A 21,086-nucleotide genomic window follows, 5' to 3' on the forward strand; every position below is an offset into this window, starting at 1 on the left:
CCAAAGCCAATTAGAAAAGAGTAACTTTAGTCAGAGTTAATTCCCTGTATAAATGCAGAGATAAGTGAACAAATGCAGTCAAAATTGATCTCTGTGTTAAGGTGTATATGTCTATGTGTGTTTATGTTTGATTTGTAAGCATACTAAAATGGTAAGTTGTAAGGGATTTTTCCTTTAAAAAAAAAAGAAAGTTGTGAATTACAAATATTTTATCCAGTTGCTAAAATATATCCTTTTTTAGTGGAGGAGGGTACTTGGGGCTGGGTATCAAAACCAGGGCCTTGTCCATTAAAATGTCTTTAAAAACATTACCTTAAATCAAAGTGTATTTGAAAGTAAGAGACCGATATTTCTTAATTAGAATGTCTCTTTCAATATTTCACTAATTTATTCAATTTTATGGGAATTTATGTTCTTTGTGTTTATTTGTCGTTTCTCCTCTTTTCATGTTCTCATTGATTAAAGTAAATACACAATTAAAAGGTTTGCCCAAACTCCAATCTCAAACCTTACATTGCCCAGAGAATCTCAAAATCCAATCTAGTAGTTAGATAACCTCCTGTACTTTTGATATCAGGATTCCTGAACACAGCAACCCTCCTTTTTATTCAGTTATTTGTTAAGATCACCAAGAGAAGGGGAAAGCAATATTTTGGGACCTTATCAAAACTGCATATGACAATATAAAGTTAAGGGAAGAGTTGGCATAATTGATACCTGACTTTCTTAGAATGGTAGTCTACATCAATCAAACCAGATCAATATACAGAAATATATATTGGCTATATAGAATCACTTATAAGTGTTTTGTCCTGAAATTATCACTCATTATTATCACTGGTCAGATGAGAGGTAACTCCCATATTTCTTAACTTCTTATGATATAGAAGAACTATACTAACTTTACTAATTGCTGCCAGATGGAGAAAAGGGATAAAAGAGAGTTGGAATGTAGAAATGAAATATGCTGACCTAATATCACCACACAGACTACCTGGCTACAATAGCAAACAGCAATGAACATAAGAAAAGGACAGATAAAAGGATGAAATGAAAAATAAGACTAAGATTTCTAGTGAATAATACCCTCCTGACTGTACATAATACTTCTTTGTTTCTATTGATACCTTGAATTTGATAATGATGATTGCTAACTTCAAGTCTAGATTTGGCTGGCTTAGGTTGGTATAAGGATACGACAAGAAGACCCCAGATCAGTTCATCATGTAAAAATCTTACCAAGCACAGTTAGGTAAAAAGGGCAGTGATGCCCCATGATATGAGATAGAAATGGCAGCAGAATGAGGGAGGTCCAAATGATAAGGCAGGCCAAGGGGTCAGAAGAAGACATGAAAATCTAACGGTGAGCAAAGGTTCCTAATGGATCAGGAAGCCTAGTCTTCAAATAAGGGATATGCGTTCAGGCCTTACTTTGGCATGGTGCCTGTTTGCATGCTATTTTGGAAGCCATTACTATTTAAAGCAGTTTAAAAAATAGGAAATACAGTAAGATGAAATTGTTTAGAAATACAATTTGCCCTCCAGTTTCACAACAGATTTACTCAAAGTGCTGAATTTAGCCTTCAAAATAAGTTGTTGTTGTTGTTGTTATTTTAATTTCATTGATTGGTAGATTTCATTTTCTTTTTTTTTTCTGTCACACAAAGTATAGATTTATTGAAGGAGAAAATAATAGTCTGTAAAGTAGAGTGAGTAGGGGAGACTCATCCCTAGATTTTATTTTTCTAAGTTGATGCTCTTTTAAAAAAGAATATCAGTTTACCTTTGTATAGTCAGGCTGAAGTAATTCTGTCAGGTAAGCTGGTTTAACATTTTTATAGCTGCATTAGTCATAGTCATTCGGGCTGCCATTACCAAATACCAGAGAAGCTTAAACAACAGAAATTTATTTCTCACAGTTCTGGAAACTAAGAAGTCCAAGACCAAGGGGGTTGACAAGATAGGTTCATTTGTAGATCTCTTCCTTTGGCTTGCAGGCAGCCACCCTCTTGATGTGTGCTTACATGGCTTTGTGGGTGCATGATCTGGGAAAGAGCAAGAGAAAGCTCTGTGGTGTCCCATTTTTAAGGACACTGATCCTATGGAATCAGGGCTCTACCCTTTATGATCTCAGTTATTTCCTCAGAAGCCTCATGTATATCTAAATTCAGCCATAGGACATGACTTGGGGGCAGGAGTTGGAGAGGGGGACATTCAGTTCATAACAATAGCTAATGGTTAAGCAAGCAGTAATTAATAATTGAGAGGTAATATACAATATATATTTGCAAGAGAGGTCTTTAGTGCAGCACTTTACACTTCACACAGAAGCTACTCATTCCCCATTATTACAGAATGGCATAGTGAATAGTTCTTAGAGTAGAAGTTAATTGACTCTACATTAGGCTCTTTAACCTCTTTTGGTATCAATCTTCAATTATAACATTATAGAATTGAATAGAGGATTCCTAAGACCTCTTTCTTCTCAGAAACTCTGTGCTTCTCAGAGTTCCACTTTAGTATGGCTGAGTAAGCTCCTGACACACTCATCATCCTGCAGAAGCCAGTTACAACCTGGACAAAATATTAAAGACAACCACCTGAAACCTATGGAAAGTGAAAAAAAGCTGGCAGATTCTGGTGTTTGGTCAAAATTTGAAAGAACTCAACATGGGATAAATTTCCTGTTTGTTCCACTTCTAAACTGACAGCAGGACCCAGGACTGGGACTAGAGGGTGGGGCAAGCAGTGCACCTAGGGTGCCTTCTGTTTAAAGAAACAGTTGGTCCCAGGTACTGACCATGCACTTTCATGAGTCTGAAGTTGAGTTCCTCTTTACATTTTGTTCCCTGGGCACTTTGCTTACCTCAACCCACTCCACGCCCTGGCAGGACCCATGATGTGGTAAAACTCTGATAACCTGCAGTCTTTCTGACCTACAGAACAGCAGATGACATTTGGAACAACCAGTACTGCTGGAAATTGAGGGGAGAAGTCCCATAAAAGAGAGAGCCAGAAACAGGGACACCCAAATTCTGTGTATATATTCCACCCAAGTCTCTGGGTGACCCTAAAGTATACAAGTGCAGAGTACATTGCAAATAACGCAGCCAAGGGGGAAACAAAGAACAACTAAAATTTAAGCTGGTGCCCAAGAGATTTTTATCAGTTCTCTTAGTATGTACCAGAATCCTCAGAGTTTCTACAATATAACATTCATAATTTCAAGAATACCATCCAAAAATACTCAGTGTGAAAAGAAACAGAAAAATATTGCTCCTTCTCACAACAAAGGTCTGTTAGCAAGGGCCAACACCAAAACAGTCCAGATGTTAGAATAAGGACTTTGAAGTGCTTGTTATAACTGTGTGCAATGAGGTAAAGGAAAACATGCTCATAATGAATGGAAAGATAGGACATCTAGATGGAGAAATAGGAACAATGTTTTTAAATTAAATGAAAATTCTTAAAGTAAAAAATATAATATCTTTTAAAAGTAAGAAGTATGGCTGCTTCTGGGTGTTGATGGTAGAAATCAAACTGAATGGGATCTTTCTGGGATGATGGTAATGTCCTCTATCTTGGTAGGGATTTGGATTACATAGGTATGGGTATTTATGAAAATTCAGCATGTGCACACCTCAGATTTATGTAACTCAACTTGAGTGTGGTTGTGCAGCCTGTGATCCCAGCACTTCAGAAGCTGAGGTGGGAGGATCACTTGAGTTTAGGAGTTTGAGACCAGCCTGGCAGCATAGGAATCATTTTTTTATATATATATATTTCATTGCTTGTAAGTTTTACATTCAAAGAAAAATATTCTGGACAGACTTCCCAACTGAAGGAATTTTTAAGTCAGAGCCCTGTTGACAGCTGGACAAAGAGATTATGGTATATAACTGTTACGTTTGAGCTTGTTAAAACATGGTTGTTGAGTGACCATATTCAATAGTGGTGAGCATTCCACACAGAAGTAACAGTATCAGGCAAAGTACAGAGAAAAAGTCAGTAGTGTGTTCCAGGAAATAATTAATTGGATACACTGTAAATGGAATTGGGTTTTGAACATGAAGATGAAGAGAAAGATATAGCCATTCAGTTAAGGTGCTTTCTTTAAAAAAAAAAAAAAAATGAGGGTGGGGGTTACTTATACTACAGCTCCTCCTGCTTTTAAAAATTGAGATGTAATTTACACACAATAAAATGTAAGTATTCAGTTCAGTGAGTTTTGACAAATGTATGCAGCTCTATACCGCTTCCACAGTCATATTCTAAAACCTCACAACTTCTTCCGTGCCCTGTATCCCATGTTTCCACTGACCAGCTTTGTGTCATTGTAGTTTTGCCTTTTCATAAAGTTTGTGCAAACAGATTGTAAATATCTGTCTTTTTCCACTTAGTACAGAGCTTTTGAGATTCATCCTTGCTGTGTGTATCAGCAGCATTAATATTGCTGCATGGTAATTCCATTGGTAATACTATTGTTCCACAATTTATTTGTCCTCATGACACATGATTGCCTTTTGGATTGTTTTCAGTTTGAGGCTATTATGAGTAAAACTGTTAAGGACCCAAGCAGTTTGTGTCTACGTGTTTTGAATGGTCTCTAATGCTATTCTATGAATTTTTACATTTTTTAAGTAATCATAAATGATACTGTTAGAGATGATGTTCTTTGCGGAAAAGGCAAAGTTTGATTTACTTTTATTTGAGTTTGTAACTCTTTAATATAATCAGTATTGAGTTGATCCAACTTTATAGAAGCTATTTTTAAACACCTCTGTGAAGGTGTTTTTATTGCTTTTCTTTAAATCATTATAAATTTCATTTAATAAAACTTCCAAAAAATCTTAAAGGCAACTGTCTGAAGCAAGTTTTGTTTTTATGATATTCTCAAAGTTTACTTGAAAGTAATGTGACAACATTAACAGATTCCAGATTTTTTTAATTGTTTTTTTTTATTTAAAAGATAAAGACATTAACAGCAAAATGCTGCATGGATTGAGGAGTGAGGATGCTTAGAGCTGAGGTATCTATTCCCAGGGTGAGAAATAACAGTGATCTTGCTTCATTTCATCTGCTCTGTGACGACGAATTTCCAATTGGTTCTCCACCACCCTGTTGTCAAAATCCACAAATAACAGTTGTGCAAATATTTGTGAGAAAGTTCCCCTGCTGAGTACAAAGATCTTATAACAACAGTAAATTTTCAGATATGTTCAAGATTCATTGTACCATCAGTCTTCATGGGAGGCCTATTTATGCAGGCAGTCAACAGGCATTCATGGGGTCCCCACTGCGTGTAAGGGACTATTCTGAAACTGGGGCCTACAAGGCCTTGGATAGGGCCCCTCAACAAATGTGAGTAGGAAAAGTGTTGAGTGAAGGTTCTGGAAACTCCAGGGTCTCGATAGGTAAAGAGCTAGGGGTACTGCTGGGAAGATTCAGCAGGTTATGAGGCTGGCCACTTGTGAGGGAGATTTTGAGCAGCTGTACCAGGGATAGCTTGGTTGAGATTACAAATCAGATCCAAAGGGAAACCTGGAGATTGAGTCCACCACCCCCAAACCACTGTACCTGCTCACCTGTAACCAGGAGGGAAAAACCTTTCTTCTCATCTCTTTGCTCCACTAAAACTTGGGAGACAAGTTGGAAAGGAAAATAGGTTTATTCAAAGCCAGCTTTGAGGAAGGTAGAGATCTTTTTCTTTCTCAGATCTTCATCTTAGGGACTTGGATTGGAAAGGATTTTATAAGAGAGGGGGTGAAGTGGGACTAAAAGGCAGGGAATACATGCATGTAGATTGAGCGAGGCTGTGTTAATCATGTCAGTCTCAATTTCCTTGGCACCCATTCTCAGCATGAAGAAGCAGAAGCAGTTATCAGGAAATTGTAGGCGATGCAGAAAAGCAGTTATCAGGAAGTGCCTCTAATTTCAAAGGGGTCTGTTCCACAACTTCACTATGCCTAACTTTAGCCTTCCATTATCCTTTTCACATACTGACTTTGCTTTTTTTTTTAATATTTGCCATAACTATGAACACAACTAAAAGATTTCATAGTCAACTTAGAGCAGTAAGCGTTCTTTTTTGTAATCCTTATCTTTTCTTACCTTCTGGCCTCTTTCTTCCTTCTGTTTTTCTTTCCCAGTTTATCACTTTCTGTCTCTCATTGACTGAAAACACAAAATGAAACAGAAACTAGAAAACTTTTTTTTTAATGTCTTAGGTTTGTTGGAGGGAAATGTGTATAATCCTGTGACTATTTTAAGGTATTTTAAGGCTGAATTCAAGAAGAACCCAGCTATGGCATGCCAGACATCCAAACTACAGAACTTTGAGCTAATACATGTTGTTTTAAGCTGCCAAGTTTGTGAAAATATGTTACACAAGGGTAGAAAAACAAGCACAAACAATGTTAATTTAAATTATAGATTAAATTAAACAATGTTATTTTAAATTATAGATTACTTTAATATTTTATACCTACCCTTAAAAAAACTAAAAGTAGTTACTAAGTTCTCTTTGTTTGTGACCTTCAATATATTTTTTCCCAATGATCTTTCCCTTCCTGATTTAGACACTAAAATAAAAAAGCGTATGTGTTGAGGTAGGCAAAGTTCTAAGATGGGCTTCCAAATTGCCAGCCCCTGGCATGTGAACACCTTCTACAAGTTTAATCAGATGCTAATCTAGGTACTGCTACAAAGAATTTCGCATATGTAATTAGTTGACTTTAAAATAAGGATGTTATCCTGATGGGCCTGTTCTCCATGAACCCATAAAATCTTGGTTTAAAAATCAGAGACAGGGAAGCCAGATTGGAAGCATTAAAACCCTTTGCAACATTGCTAGCTTGAAGATGGAGGGAGTCACATTGCAGGGAATGTCACCTTCTCCTAGAAACTGATGTCCCCACCTGATAGTCGGTAAGCATGTGGGGTCCTAAAACTGCAAGCTGAATTCTACCAATAACAAAAATTAATTTGGAAGCAAATCCTTCCCCAGTGCTTCCAGATAAAAATTCATTGCAGCTGACATCTTGAATTCAGCCTTAGAATACTTTAAGTGAAGAACCCAGCTATGGCTTGCTGGATATCCAACCTACAGAACTTTGAGCTAATACATGTGGTCTTAAGCTGCCAAGTTTGTGAAAATATGTTACACAAAGGTAGAAAACACAAGCACAAACATTGTTTTCCTGAATGCTTATTTTCATAGCACTTAATTTTTATTTTGTTTTTAGAAAATACTTAGTTTTTAGAATTCTATTGTTCTGGTATGGGATAAAGAAATAATAAGGTGTGGTATTAGAAAGCTAATGATATTTCATAGAGATATTCATGACATCACTTGAAAAGACATACCAATTTCTGAGCAGGTTTGAATGTAGCATTCTGGACTAGTTAACAAACTGCTCTTCCTGTTTTCTTAGATCAAGAGTGTTCCTGTTAATCTCAGGCAACCTGTTAGTTGTGGACAAATGAATACTGGTCTCCATTTTTAGACAACTTGAAATGGTACTGCTACTCTTAACCAAAGGAGATCAGCTTGCCAAACAGCAGCATTACCACTTCTGATCACTAAATCAGTTTTCCTGAGTAGACCATAAAAGTGAAGGTGTAATTACCAAATTATCTGTTTTTTCCTGCCAAGAGATCTTTTAATTCATGTTCAATAGCCATAGACCCCCTTAATATCTTTATTCTAATAATAATAACAATATTTTAAAGAAATCTTGTTTATGTTTGTTTATTAAAAGGAATCAGAAGGCCCTCTCTCCTCCATCTCTGTAACCCACAGAGAAAAGTATCAGTTCCTGGGGAAATAATTCAAATGTTCGAGTATGTTCTTGTGTAACTCCACTTTGAATTCTCTTCTTCGTTTATCACCCGTTCAACACCTTTTTCTTAAGAGCTTGCCTCTCATGTTTTATGTCTTATTAAATAGTAGGTGTTTGTGTTGCCATAGATACTTGGTATAGTAAACATTGATTTCTTAATTCAGCAAACAGCAATTAAGAATCTACAATGAGCCACAATAGTGCTGGCATTGGAACCAGAGCTGTGAACAGAAAGCGCCTCCTTTTATGGAATTGCATCCTAGTGAGGGAGGAGAGACAGGAAGCAGGTTGAGGGGGTAAAGAGTGCCAGAAGTTGGAAGGGAGGGAACCCTGCTAGTTTATGTTGAGTGACTAGAAAGGTATCACTGAACAAATGACACCTGAGCAGATAACCAAATAATGATGGAGAAGCCATGGATACCAAAGGGAATGTCCCTCCAAGCTGTTATCCTTTTTTCCTCTCTACATCTATGAAATAGACTTATTAGTTGACTAGTCATAAGCAAAGATTGTCAGAATGAAATAGAGTTCTGTTATTTAGCTCTCTAGGCTGATTATACACAGATCTCACACTCTAGTGAGGAGAGCTTCAGCAAGCTTCATTCTAAGCTATATCAGTGCACAGGATGAAGTCCATTGTATGTTGTTTATTCTAAGCAAAACAGATCAAAGTACCCAAATAATTCTCCCAGCAAGGTGCAAACCTAGGGACACCACCTGCCAGTGAAATCCTACATTCTTATTTTCAGTCTTGAGTCCTGGGGATGAGAGTTAGCAGTGTAAGAAAGAACATTTAGTTGGCCATCTCAAATGTCTGGTTTTTGGAGTTTAGGGAAAGGACCTTACAGTCTGAGAATAAAGAACTCCAACTATAAAAATACTGAATTTTGTATCTGTTGAGACATATGGAAAATGAATAATAGCTTTTTCCCTCCTCTGAGTGCTATTGTAGATAGTATTTATTTACCAAAAATAGAGCCAACTAGATAAAAAGGATCATGAACCACCAAATAACCTCTAAGAATATTTTTATTAGTTGTTCCTTTAATATACATTACAGGTTTTAGCTGTATGCTGGGTATGTGACTTCTAATTAGAAATAATTCATCTCTAATTATGTTAACATTTTTAAGTTTTCAATTTGAGATACACAAAAGATAAAATCTTCTACCTTACATATATTTCATTCCCCACCCACCTTCAAATAGCAGTGATATATGTAACCAGGTGTTTAAAAAAATCAAGTTACAGACCCAAAATCATATCTATTAATACAGCATTTACACAAGTCTGATATTAAGTAGTATTTAAAACACAATTCAGAACATTTGTATAGCTCTTTTTTAGAAATTTTTTTCTTTGAAATACAGCATTATTTGGTTATTTATAGGTCACAACCACCTCTCAGCATAATAGATTCCTTTTTCATAGGAAAATTAGCTAGTAGCTCTTTTAAAATTGGCATCACAGTTCAGAACTACAAATTAACTTGTACAATCGTAAATCTAACATAAAATGTCTCTAAAATAGACTGCTTTGTGTTCAAGCCTAGAAATTATTTCAGTTTCTTTTAAAAAGAGCATTGCTCTGGAATAATTCACAGATTGAGATGGTGGGAATTTTGTTTTCTTTTTTTTTTTGTTCTCAAAGTTAGGCAGAAATCTTATTTGATCATTTTAATATTGATAGCAATGCAAACAAGAGCTGGAGGAATGGAAGCAACACAACAGTGGCTCAGAGCATAATCTCTAGTATTAGATTGCTAGTTTTCAAATCATGATCACGTGGTTTACTAAAACTGTGACAATGGGCAAGTTACTTGAACTTCTTAATTCCTGTGTTTCTTCTCTGTATAATGAGGCTTCTAACAGATGCTAATAATAGATTACACATATTTCAAATGGTTGTTATGAGAGTATAATGAATTAAAAATGTTTATAAAAATAAATAGGCACAGAGAAAGCTCTGTGTAAACATTTGATAAATCTACAGTTAATTGTTAGGACAACAGTTTTTTGTTTTTGGAACCAAGGACTGAATCAGGGGCACTCAACCATTGAGCCATATCCCCAGCTGTATTTTGTATTTTATTTAGAGACAGGGTCTCACTGAGTTGCTTAGCACCTCGATTTTGAAGCTGACTTTGAATTTGCAATCCTGCCTCAACCTCCTGAGCTGCTGGGATTACAGGTGTGCACCACTGTGCCCAGATCTTTATATCTTTAAAAGCTGATTTTGATATCATATACTTATCTATTTGAACAGTGTTTCTATCCTTGGATTTTTGGAACTTTCCATCAGATAGGACCAGGGAAATGATATCCACAGTGCTATGCTGGAATTGACTATCATTGGCTTACAAGAATTTTACGAACAGTGTCAAAAACTTAAAATGTTTAAATTGAAAATTAAATAATTTATATTAAGAGAAAAGGCAACAAATACTAAAAAAAAAAAAATTCAACAAGTTCAGGTTCCCCTTGCTCCAAGAGCCATTTCCTAAACACTTACCATCACCCCACTGGATGAGGGTCAGGGTGTCCCAGTAGTTTCTATTATTCTTTTGCTGAATATTATAAATGAAATGGGAACTATAAAATTTCTTGTGTTGAGGAAAAGACTGTAAAAAACTTTGTTAATGGAAGTTTGCCCTGTAGACATTTTTAAAGCTTATCGTAAATTGAGCATTCAAATTATGTCAGTAGAATTCATATGCCATGAATAAGGAGCTATTTTCATTACTATTAATAATAATCATCTCCTTTTGTATAGTATCTTATAGTTATACATTAACTAACAAAATTCTGACAATAATTTCATAAGCTAAGAGGTCATCATCGCTGCTATATAAAGAGAAAGCTGAGATTCCACAAGATTATTACTTTCCCTGGTTATTCAACGTGTAATTGAAGAGCATTACTTATGAAATCAGATTTTTCAGAGTACAAATCAAGTGAAAATTTCAGTTATGTTGATGAAGTCACATCCTATTAATTGTGAATTAGAAGTCTGCTACCCTCCCCCTCTCCAATCTTTCTCTCCTTTTCTCTCTCTTCTCGGGATATTGGATGCTAAGAAATTAAGTGTATTTGAGTTTTTGTAACAATGCTAACCACAATTTTTCAAATGAACCTGGTTCCGTTGAAACTCTGCCTGAAACTGATGGTACTGTCTTTGTCACTTTTATTCTCAGAATTCTCAATTGTAGATGTTTCCACATTCCAGCCTTGCCATCATCCATGTGAATCCACCACCTTCACATTTTAGTTCTTTTTTTTGCCAGTGTTTTTTTCTCCCCACCACACCGTCTGCCATGAATCTTGTCATCCTCCAGAAACTGGTTCCAACCCCCCACTCACCCCTGCAAGCTTCCCATCTTTGCAACTCACTTCATGGCTACTGCCCTCATATAGCTCTCTTGTCACTCTGCCTCTCTGTTTTTTCTATCTTCTGTCTTCAGTGTTGTTTCAGTTTGTCTTCTTGCTCAATTGCAAGTCCATAGTCCATTATTCCAATCTTTCTTACAAAGTCCCTCAGCTCATTTGGCCCTCTCTCCTTCTATCACACCATTAACAGGATTCCAGGCCTCAATAAATAAAATGTACCACCCTCTGCATGATGTAAGGAGACCAGAGGTGTATTGCTGTGGTTAAACGAGTCACTAGGTTCCACCCGCTTTTCTAATGTTATGTTTAAACTCCAGTATTGTGTCCAAATCTGCTTCTGGTTTTTGGAGGTTTCATCTTTTTAGCAATGAATTTTTTTTTCTCTAGTTTTTCTATATGTCTCATAATTTTGATTGAATACAACCATGATAGGAAACTAGAGACTGAGATAAGTACTATTTAAACCCAGAAATGAGTGTGACTCTTCCCTGTCAGGCTGTTAGCATGGGGGTAAGTCCATCTCATTTGAAGTTGTGCTGGTTTTGTATTTTGTAGTCCTGTTCGTCTGAGTTTTAACAACAGACTACAAATCTTTCCTATGATGGTCTGCCACTCTTGTGCTTACACATAGGCTAGAGTGCTAAAAGGTTTTTCTCAATATTTCTGCCCTGTCTCCAGCTGGCAGAGTTCTCTACACACCTACAGAACATGGTTTTTCCTTCACTCGTAGTAGACAACTGTTGATTTTACTCAGTGCAAGGTTCAAAGTGGTCAGAGAAGCTGGAGGTTCTCCAGTCTGCTTAAGGCAAGCCCTGTGCATCTGAGGTTCAGCAGTGGAACTTTCTCCACCTTCCTGCCTTCCTCAGTAGAAAACAACGCTACCAGTCCTGCTCAGTGCTCAAGTGGGCTTCCTGCTCCTCTCCTTGTGGGTTTCAAACTCTGCTTTGTATCAATACAAGATTCTGAATTTGAACAGCTTTCCTGTCCTTGACCCCCAGTGGCAAGTGACTTTTTACCAGATTTCACACTCTTTCCACCATGATCTTCTGCCTTACCTTGCTTGGGCCCCCATAAAAAAGTTGGCTATCTATGGCCTGAGACCTCTGAAACTGGGAGCTCCAAATAAACTTTTCTTTTTTTTTTTTTTTTTTTTTTTTGAGATATTTAAACATTTTATTTTATTTTTTATTTTTTTATTGGTTGTTCAAAACCCTACAAAGCTCTTGACATATCATATTTCATACATTAGCATACATTAGCTTCAAGTGAGTTATGAACTCCCTTTTTTACCCCAAGTACAGATTGCAGAATCACATGGATTACACATCCACATTTTTACATAATGTCATACTAGTAACTGTTGTATTCTGCTACCTTTCCTATCCTCTACTATCCCCCCTCCCCTCCCCTCCCATCTTCTCTCTCTACCCCATCCCAAATAAACTTTTCTTCCTTCAAAATTATTCTTGTCGGGTCTTTTGATCACAGTGGTGAAAAAGCTAAGATACTTCTTCCCAGCAGCAGCCAACTACCACTTTGTCTCAGAGATAGGTCCAGACATCTGAATGCTTTATGCCTGCTCCAGGTAGCAGCTGATCACTATCTTGTACTCATGTAGAGCCCAGTGCACAAATGGAGTTCCCTGGTGCTCTTGCTCCACCCTGCAGGAGCCTGCACACCCAGGGGGCTCTCTCAGGTCTCTCTCCCTCCCCTAATCTTTCTTGAGGACCAAGAGCTGTGTGGGAGGGCAGAGTCTCCTTAGTCTTAGGGCTTCCAGGGATACTAAATTATAATGCTGTCTGTTATGGTTTGGATCTGGAATGTGCCCCAAAAGCTTGTATGTTGAAGGCTTAGTCCCCAGTGCAACAGTGTTCCCAGGTAGGGCTTTGGGGAAGTGATTGGATCATGAGGGCTCTGACCCCATAGGAGAATTAATTAATCCGTTGGTGGCTTAATAGACTACTAGGAGGTTGTGCAAACTGTTGGGGAGGAGCATAATTGAGGAAGCTGGCCACTGGGAATGTGCCTTAGGGCTATAGCTTGCCCCAGGCCCCATTCCCTCCTGCTTTGTGGAGCCACGAAGTGAGCAACTTTCCTCTGCCACACCATGATGTTCCTTATAGCCAGTCAACCGTGGCCTGAAACCTCTGAAACCAAAATAGATTCTTCACCCTTTAAGTTGTTTTCCTCAAGTATTTGTCACAGTGATGAAAAGCTGACACACCGTCCAATAGTCTTGCTTTAAAAAAGTGAGCTTCTCTGTCAGTTATTTTCTTCTACCCCCTATTATGGTGACACTTCATCCTCCTGTTCTCTGCCAAGGGGGATAAAGTTTGTATGCCTCCTCCTCAGGCTCAGCACTCTTTACAATTTAGTCAGGTAAAAACTTAGTCTCTGTGGATCTTTAAAAAAATATTATTATTAGATTGTACAGCTTTTTCTCACATATGTTAAGACCAACATTCTCCTTCAGCTTTTTTTCTTAAACAGGAGATTTCTTGCTAGGCTTGTTTTAAAACTCCCAGTTGTAACATGGCCTGCATAGCCCTGCATAAGCCTATCTGCCTGACTTTCCAAGTAAACATTTTATCACTGTCCCCCAATTCCTCAAATGTGCCAACCTGTTTTCCATGCCAGAGCCCTCACAGACTGTTCACTCTCTGGAGAGTGTTCCTCCCCACGTCTACCCTGGACAGCTTCAGACCCTCAGATTCTTCTTGCACTACACCCCCATCCAAATTGGTCTACATAAATTACTTACCAATTCTTTTCCAGAAAGTAATAATAGCCAATATCCCATTTTCTGGATATAGCATATGTAATCAGTCTCTGTTGGTGGTTATTTAGATTATTTCCAATCTTTTCATAATTAACAGTCTTATACACAAAGCATATCTATAGGATACTTTTTCTAGAAAAAGAATTGCTGTATTTTAAGTTTTATGTGGAAACAATTCATCCCAGTTTAAAAAGTCTGGACTCTTCCAGCTGTGTGCCCTTAGGCAAGTTATTTTACCTTTCTGTGTATTGGTTCCCTCATTTCTAAAATAGAAATAATAATAGGACCTCTTACAGATTCTTTTGTGAGTTAAGTGAATTCATATACAGTCCTTAGAACAGTGTGTAGCACATATTCATTCAATAAATGTCAGTTCTTAGGATTATTAACATTTAAAATTTTAGATAGATATTGACAAGTTTTGCCTCATGAATGTATTTTATAATTTTACACTTCATCACTATGAGAATGTCTCTTTACGCCCTCAACACCATGTCTTATTAACCCACTTTTTAATCTTTGCTAATTTGATAGATGAGCATGGCATCTCATAATAGTTTACTAAGAATGAAGTTAAGCACATTTTCACAGGTTTAAGTCATTTGTGTCCTGGGTGTTCTGTATGTTTTGGCTGTTGTTGTTCATTGATCTTTTTCTGATTGATGTGTTGGAGTTCTTCATCGTGTACCAGGAGTTTCGCCTTTGTGTTATGAGTAGCTTTTTTATAATAGTGTTCTACACTTTTACTTCATGGTAAATTTTCTTTCTTTCTTTCTTTCTTTCTTTCTTTTTTTTTTTTTTTTTTTTTTTGTGTGTGTGTGTGTGTGTGTGAGACAGACACTGGGGATCAAAGGGCCTCACACACACTGGGCAAGAGCTCTACCACTGAGCTACATCCCCAGCCCTTACATGTATTTTTAATGATGTCTTTATTTATGATTATTTTGAAAACTCTGTAAGATCAAGAGCCGTGTCTATTTGTTCATCATTTGTATACCAAGTACCAAGGCAAAAATGTCTAACTTAATAATCAATAAATATTTAATGAATGAATATATGGGCCAAATATAATACAGAGAATCTTTGGTACATAAATAGACTGGGAAATTGGAAAAGAAATCACTTTGTTTGGAAACATGATGAGTTTGACTTTGGATAGGTTGTGTTTTAGGTGACAGCCAGTATTCTAAGTTCAGTGTATTCAAGACTTTTACTCTGGCAAAATATTCTTGCAGATTTTAGAGTCATCACCATGAAGTTTTTCATTGAAAACAGATGATCTCTGATGGAAAGAATGTTATGTGAGGGTCCACAAACAAACACTTCTAATCAGAAAAAAAATTTCAGGTGGTTTTTAGTTGTCATAATAGTTTTAAAGTAAACATGAAACAGGAAAATAGAAGCATTATATATGTGCAAGTATATAAAGATTGTGTGAGTAAATAAATACTTCCATATTGGGGACAATAATGATTATTGCAAAACATTTATACAGTGTTATAATTGCATCCAAATCACTTATTGTAAAGAAATGAAAGCCCTTCTTAATGGAAAATGGAGTTCATCATAATCATATAAGCTTGTGAAAATCAGAAGTGTTCTTTTATATAAAGTAGGCTATTTGTATTTTCCAGTTTACAATTGAAAAGTGATTTTTTTACTGTAATATCACTGAGAGATTAATTACTATCAGTTTAGTCTCAAAGTCTGTTTTTTACAGATTATGTTAACTGTATGAAAAATAAGAAACCAATTGTCTTAAAGGAAACAATTTGTTTTCTCAGAGCAGAGAAAAAAAGCTCTACATACTGATTAATACATAGGGATATCTTTATGGCAGCAGTCATTGAATAACCATTTTGACTTAAATACTTGTGTATTAGTACATTTACAAGTCTGTTCTGAAATTAGAATTCTTATTTAATAATAGGAAGGAAATGATCAAGGGAGGAACTCTCTTCAGTGGCACAGGAGATATGGTATTCTAGTATCAATCTCAATTTTCAAGTGTTAATACTTGAAGTAAGAAGTTATAGAATTTTTGCCCATGGTCTTATTTTATGTAACTTGTATTAAAAGACTGGAAATAAATATAAATAAGGCATTTTTGTTTGTTTTTCTTACTTACAAGTACAATATCCTTAGTGCCCTTCTCAAAGAGTATTTGAGAGTGATGAGTATTTGAGAAGGTGATGTAGTAGAGTTTTATTTCATTCGGATAGTTAAATTGCTCACTTTCACTCTGCCTCTTACTGATACTTGGAAGAAAGGAAGTCAAGAATTTGTTGTTCAAACTCAATTACTTTCTGAAAACATAGGCTACCTGAGCAATGGAGTCTTTTCTTTAGTGTGTTAATGTATACTATACTCATAAAAGGAGTGAGAAACCATTGTCAAATTGCTGATCCAGTAGATTAGTTAAAATCCTTAGCAATACTCAGGGATGGAGTGAAGGGTGGCAGCCATTGTATTCTACAAGGTTACCACCCCAAATTGAAACATAAGAGAATATGGCTGCCTCAACATGGGACTGTCCTCTTGGTATGATGAGGGCAAAAATATACTCACTTTCAGAATATGGCCACATATTGCTTGCTTAGTTCATTCTGCATCTCATTTTAGCTAATTATTCTCGCTCCCATTACAGAAATAGAAGCTAAGTTTAGCAAATTGTTTGGCCATTTATGTTTAGTGCACAAAATTTTTAATTAAGTAAGTAAAATGCCACAATTCATTGTAAATCACTTTGCTAAAGTTCCAAACTTAATATGGAATTTTGTCTTGCCCAAAAGCTACTTTCAACCCCCTGCTGATCTGGCATTCATGTATGATTCCCTGTGGAGCTGAGTGAAATAATGTAAAGAGAGTCAATTAAAGAAACTTTGAGCCAGAGTAGACAAGCTTCAGCCATCTTGTCCATCTTTCTGCCCCCCAGGCACAAACCATCTACTGCAACACAAATTTTTGCTTGAATCTTGCTGAAAAAAATGCTCACTACATGTAAATGACAAGTCATAATCCAGTTATTGCAACTAAAGCAGATTGTTAACTGTTCAAGACTTATTTATTGTGTACTAAAGATGCTGAGTATAAAATCTGATCTGAATTGTCTTAATTCCCCCTTTTTAGGAAATTATTTTGTACAAGAAATGTACTCAAATAATTGTCAAGATGGGGGAGGTTTGTGTCCAGGAAATAAAGTTATCTTCATCATCTTATTAAATGTATTTTTGGTTTCCTTTCACTCTAGCCTTACCTTATGGGTGGGAGGAAGCTTACACAGCAGATGGAATCAAGTACTTCATCAAGTAAGTACAAGCCTCTCAACCAAGTAAGCAATTTTCCTCACATCTGGAGAGAACCTGGAAGTTGCAGAATAATCAGCAAAACCAAGAAATCCTCTTGGAGGTTACAAAAATTAGAAACAAGAAATGAAGCCTCACCATTTTCATTTCATGTGATTTAAATGCTAATATCAGATGTCACTTGGGGGGAAAATCCCTAGTAATAATTTCAAGGGAGACATCAAAATGTTGGAACAGAAACATTATTTGAACGTAAATGGTGGCTACCTAAATTTACTTGCTGCGGAGTAGTGTTAATATTTATGAAAAGTTAATATCTAATGAAAAAAATCCATTTTATATGTCTTAAAACTTCTTCACAAAAATACCCATAACAATCAACATTTTTCAGTGCTTTACAATATACCCAGACCATTCATTCTGCAAATATTTTTTGAGCATTTGCTGTTTACCAGGCTGTTCCATGCCTTGGAGACACATAGGTAAAATGTACAGACTGGTTCCCAGATGCCTTGGAATTTACGTAATAATGAGGACAGACAGACAATATGTAACTTAAGAGATAAATAGGACAGTATATGAACAAACCCAGTTCCACTGGATTCAGAACAACTCTTTGAGTTGTGCATATCTTATCATTTTCCTTATTTTAAAGATGAAGAAAATAAGCCTTAAATTGCTGCCAAAAATTCATAGCTATGACATAACCAAGCCAGAACTAGAATCAAAGTCTTCTGATCCAAGATCTTTTATACTGTACTAGACTGTCTGCTAGAGGCCTTAAAAACCTGGACAAAATTACATTGTCTAGCTGCTGAACTGGTTAGTTTTACTTTGGACAGAGCGGTCTGATATACTTCCTCTGTGTTCTGAGTAAATCCTTTCATGTCAGAATTGGTGTTATGAGAGCACAAAAGGGAATCTCAACAGACTCCTGAGAGCCCAAGAAACTCCCTGTTCATTCTTTTGGTAAATTATGCATGGTATACATTTTAAAAGGAAAAGGAAGACATGTCCTTGCTATCCCTTCAAATGTGCAAATACTTTCAAGCCCTGTGATGTCACATCTCTCTTAGCCTCAGTTTTCCAATCAATAAAGTAAGGGGAATACTACCAACTTTATAGAGTTGTTGAAGCACCTAGCATACAACTGTGAGCACAGCAGATGCACAGTAAGTAGTCATCATCATTTTGCAATATGGAGAATTTTTGGTGGGGAAAAAAACTGAGAAATCAGATCACTATTATAAAGACTGAGAATTCAAAACCTTCATATTTGAAAAAAGAGGAAAAACTAAGGATAAACCTGGCAAAGTGTTTTCATGGTGTGCTTTCCTTGTAGTCTGTAGTGATAAGTAAAGGAAAAGTATGAAGGAGAAGGGATTTTGGAGCAGAGAACCCAGGAATTCCATGAGCATATTACATTTAGCACCACACTATTCACTTCCAGATCAGACATCTCTGTAAAGAAACTTGCCCTCTGATGTGCTGGATTAATCATCTTTAGTATCCTGTAGGAACATCAGGAAAATAAAACAACACAGTCAAATTTGCATTGAGCACTAGCTGATGTTCAATTGCCAGACATAGATGTTGGTTTCTATGTGTTGTGTCATTTAATCCTTTTAATGATATCTAAACAGATATCACTTGACTTACTGATGGTATGATGAGGGTGGTGAACTACATCTTGCCATGTTGTGCTCTAGAAGATCCCCAAATGAATGTATGATCGAAGGAAGGAAAGCAAGCAAGCATTATTAACTGGGGTTCTGCTTTCAGAGTCTCTTGACTCATTAATAAATGAGTCCAGACCCTGTAGGGAACTCCGGTGCCCAAGTTTAGCTGCCTGTCAGTACATCCTAATCCAAAACCAAATATGAGAGCCTAACTAGTGCTGTATGAGAGACAGATCCTAAGAACACAATTGCCCATAACAAAGAAAAGGGGGGAGCAAGAGATGGATAGCCAGAGAGTCAGTTTGGCTCCCCACTGGTACCCAGTTGACGTAGCTACTGGTCCTTTCAGCCTTGGGCTGAACTACTAATACCAGGGGAAGACTAGCACCCAAGGAGAAGAGACAAAAAAGAAGGGTCAGCATACTCTTCAGCTGCCCTGAGATCTAACTCAATTCTTATGGAACGAATAGGAAAAGAAGCCACATTTACCCAGTCCCCTTTGCTCCACTCAGAAAAATACCCCAAAGGATGCATTCTGGAAGCCCATCAGTTCTCTTCCTTAACCTTAATCTTAATCTTGATGTATGAGGAAAGCATAAAAAACATAAAATAAATTTGTTTTCCAAAGGGCAATGGTGGGTATCATTATCTCACCATTACAGCTGAAGAAACTGTTAAGAGGCTAAATTTGTCAAGGTCACACACAATAAAATTGCAGAGCCAAGGTACAGAACCAGGGTTGTGTGGGTCCAAAGCCACCCCCTACATACATACTCAGGCTGCACCACCTCCCCCTCCTTATTTTAAGGTTGTCTGTTAACATGTGAAAAGAAAGACATTTTAAACAGATCTCGATATAGGTACAGCTCTATATCCAATTTAAAATAGCAAAATAGAATTTTGATTTTGAAAATAAGTAGTGATCTTCTGGAGATTAGAAAGGTCAAAGAGCAAAAATAAGAAAATCAAATATCGCGATGCATCTTTCCCCTCCTCATGGAGGAGTAGGGTGCTTGTTTTGAGTTGTGTTTTGTTTTTGTCATTAGAATTTAACCTCATTCAAGCACCAAGACTTATCTAAACTATTCTTGACCAAAGTCTTACTTTGATATGTGCTATATACTTCCCTGCCTTCTTGTACAGAGCCCACTGAACACTATCATTATGAACATTCATCATTACATAGACAGTGAATTCTGCAGGGGACATTGAGCTGTATGTGCTAGAATAGAGACAAATCTGTCATCTCTCACTGCTCTCCATGTGCCTGTCACTCCCTTCACCCCCATATTTTTTCCCTCTACACAGTCACCCTCTTCTCCAGGAATTTCTTATTTGGAGAAGACAGTAATCTAATTTGAATTGCTTGTAGTCTTTGAGCATGGGTCTGCAGGAATTGTGGTGAGCCAAGTATGCAAGTTCTGATGGGGGTGGATTTGATTACAGGATAGCCATTGGTTTAAGAAAATGAGGAGCATGGGCCTTGGACTCCAAGAACTTGGATGCAAATGCTGGTGTTTCCACAAAATAGCTGAATGACCTTGGGCATGTTTATTTAACATCTCTAGGGTTTAATTTCCACATTTATAAAATATAAAGTATATTAGTATTTCCTAGGGTTCCTGTCCAGAATGAATGAGCTGATATATATAAAGAGTTTGACATTTGGTGGCAGTTTCTTCATGGCTCTGAGCCACTTTGAGTTAGGTGATATTGCTGAGTAAGTAAAGTCTACGTAAGTGAACATCTACCGAGGTCCTTCTTAGAACTATTTAGTTTTTGTTTTGTTTAAATTTTTATCCTTCCACTACCCCCAACCAAAATTTTGAGGCTACACAGCCTGTGTTAGCTGTTGAGAGGAGAGGGGTTTATTTGTAGGGGGATGATAGTCTGGAGGCTAAAGAAATAACAATTAACTCACGTTATTGCCTCACTCACCTCTGCTTAAAAAGAATAATGACTGAAATCACCCAAAGAGATGATGGTTGGCATATACAGATGATCCCTTCCCAGAAATTGGCATCTGTCACTGTCTTTCCAGAGATCGAATCATTAAGTCTGATGAAAGCAGGAGAATAACTGTCAGTGCTGTCTCC

At 36.8% G+C, this 21,086-nt stretch overlaps 1 protein-coding gene across 5 annotated transcripts in view; it reads left to right on the forward strand.

Moving 5' to 3' along the window:
* Stxbp4 (syntaxin binding protein 4) overlaps window positions 1-21,086 on the forward strand; it is a 150,385-nt gene that overhangs the window by 116,683 nt on the left and 12,616 nt on the right. For all 5 annotated transcript variants that reach the window (XM_076871642.1, XM_076871644.1, XM_076871643.1 and 2 more), the window contains one exon: window positions 17,257-17,314. In XM_076871642.1, coding sequence (XP_076727757.1) covers window positions 17,257-17,314 — 58 coding nt within the window. The remainder of the gene's footprint in view (window positions 1-17,256; window positions 17,315-21,086) is intronic.

The sequence above is a fragment of the Callospermophilus lateralis genome, chromosome 11 (assembly GCF_048772815.1).
Source record: "Callospermophilus lateralis isolate mCalLat2 chromosome 11, mCalLat2.hap1, whole genome shotgun sequence".
In the NCBI taxonomy this organism is placed as follows: Eukaryota; Metazoa; Chordata; class Mammalia; order Rodentia; family Sciuridae; genus Callospermophilus; species Callospermophilus lateralis.